This window comes from Acanthamoeba castellanii, assembly GCF_000313135.1.
Source record: "Acanthamoeba castellanii str. Neff unplaced genomic scaffold scf7180000084599, whole genome shotgun sequence".
In the NCBI taxonomy this organism is placed as follows: Eukaryota; Discosea; order Longamoebia; family Acanthamoebidae; genus Acanthamoeba; species Acanthamoeba castellanii.
The window spans coordinates 1,547,096-1,548,920 of NW_004457442.1; the positions used below are offsets into that span (position 1 = coordinate 1,547,096).

Consider the following 1,825-nt stretch of genomic DNA (forward strand, 5'->3'; position numbering starts at 1 on the left):
GGAGGAGTACGGGGTGACGGAGACGAGGGGGGAGCGGGAGAGCGAGAGGGGGGCGGGATGCGGACGGGAGGCGGCGCCGAGGGGGCCATGCCGACGGCGGGCGAGAAGCCTCCGCTGAATGGGGCGGGCGCCGCGGGGGCGGGCGCAGCGGGGTTCTCCTTGACGTAGTTGGAGGGGAACAGGCCCACCTGCCCGTTGAGCTCGCCTCGCCACCACTAATGGTCACGACACACGTTCAGTTCGTCCATCCGTCCGCCCAACCAGTGTGGTACCACAACAGCCCGCGAGCGGAGCGGTGTGGGGCGGTACCTGCGACTTCTTCTCGACGATGTTGAGGGTGACGCCCTTGGGGAAGGACAGCTCGTCGGGGCGGGTGGCCTGGTAGGGATACAACGTCGTGCACGTGCCGAGCCCAGATCCTGGAGTGGAGAGAGACGCGGTGCATGAGCTCCCCAATCACCGGTGGACAGTCCGCTGCGCCAAGGAAACGACACGCACACACACATGAAAGGCGCATGGGTATACCTCCGGCAGAAGGAACAGAAGGCGGCGCGCTGCGTGCGACAGTGTTGGATCGGTGCGGCTCTGCAAGGACGCCCAAGTTGGCGTTGTGAGGCGACAGAACGTTGCTGAGCGGGGGAAGGGTAGGGAAGCAGCATATCGGGGCAGGGCAGTGTGCCAAGACAAGGCGCCCAGGCGACAGAAGCCCCCTCCCCCAAGGCCGAGAAAAAAGGGGGAAGGAAGGGGAGGCAAGAAGCAAAACGGGAGGGGTGTTGCGCACGGGGTGCAACGACACGACGCGGGGACTCGACCGCTGTAATGCGACGATTTCCAGACAAAGCCGATGACATAAGGACACGGGGGTTTTGCGCGCGTATAGATTTCGATACAAATATGAATATAGAAATATGTAGAGATGTGTGTATGCCGCTCTGTGCGCATAGTGATATATAATTTGGGGGAGGTGCCTGTGTCTTTCTATATATCTGGACATCTGCATGGGATATAAATAGATATATAGATGCAGCTGGATATATAGATATAGAAAGAGGAATATGTCACCTGGCGCACTGGTTTGTGATCTTTTGAGGGCGTTGCGCCCAGCTGTGGAGTGGTGGGAGCGTGGGTATGCCACCCCAGCGGGAATTTGCACACAACACAAAGAAAGGGGACACCCCAACGGGGGGAGGGAGGAGGACAACCCATCTCCGCCCCGTGGTGTGCGGATGGAGGTGTGCGAGGAGGAGTAGCGCTAGCGGTACCTTCACCGCCGGGCAGCTCCTCGACGTAGTTGGAAGGGAAGAGGCCCTGCTGGCCGTTGAGCTCGCCCATCCACCAGCCGTTTTCGTTCCTGCGGTGCGACCACCAGTCGTGCATGAGCAAGGGCCACCCACGTGGGCAGGCTACATGGCGGGTGCGACGAAGGCGGACGGACGTACTTGCTGATCACGTTGACCACGTCTCCCACCGCCAGCAAAAGATCGCCGGAGCGCTGCCCATTAAAGGGGTACTTGGCCTTACACCGACCAATGGCAGAGGGCGAGGAGGCCAGCTGCACGCGCGAAGGGGAAGGAGTGGGGGGTTTAGGGTGACCTCTTGGGTGGTCTGCGCAGCAGAGAGCCGGTGGCGGCGGTGGGGCGAGGAGGGGACAGCGTACGGCGGCGCGCGGAGGAGGACCGCCGGGCGGGGGAGGGCGGAAAGCGCCGGGAGGAGGACCGCCGGGCGGAGGACCGGCAGGCGGTGGCGCGCGGAAGCTTCCCGACGGAGGAGCGGCGCCAGGCGGCGGGCCGGCAGGGGGAGGCGGGCGGAATCCGCCACCCGGAGG

At 63.6% G+C, this 1,825-nt stretch overlaps 1 protein-coding gene across 1 annotated transcript in view; it reads right to left on the reverse strand.

Annotated features, from left to right (window-relative positions):
• ACA1_063970 (SH3 domain containing protein) overlaps positions 1 to 1,805 on the reverse strand; it is a gene marked incomplete at both ends in the record, with an annotated part of 3,887 nt that extends 2,082 nt beyond the window's left edge. Inside the window, 6 exons of the mRNA XM_004339598.1 lie at positions 11 to 215; positions 310 to 419; positions 1,263 to 1,351; positions 1,440 to 1,552; positions 1,658 to 1,754; positions 1,792 to 1,805. Coding sequence (XP_004339646.1) covers positions 11 to 215; positions 310 to 419; positions 1,263 to 1,351; positions 1,440 to 1,552; positions 1,658 to 1,754; positions 1,792 to 1,805 — 628 coding nt within the window. The remainder of the gene's footprint in view (positions 1 to 10; positions 216 to 309; positions 420 to 1,262; positions 1,352 to 1,439; positions 1,553 to 1,657; positions 1,755 to 1,791) is intronic.
• Between the last annotated feature and the right edge of the window lie 20 nt (positions 1,806 to 1,825).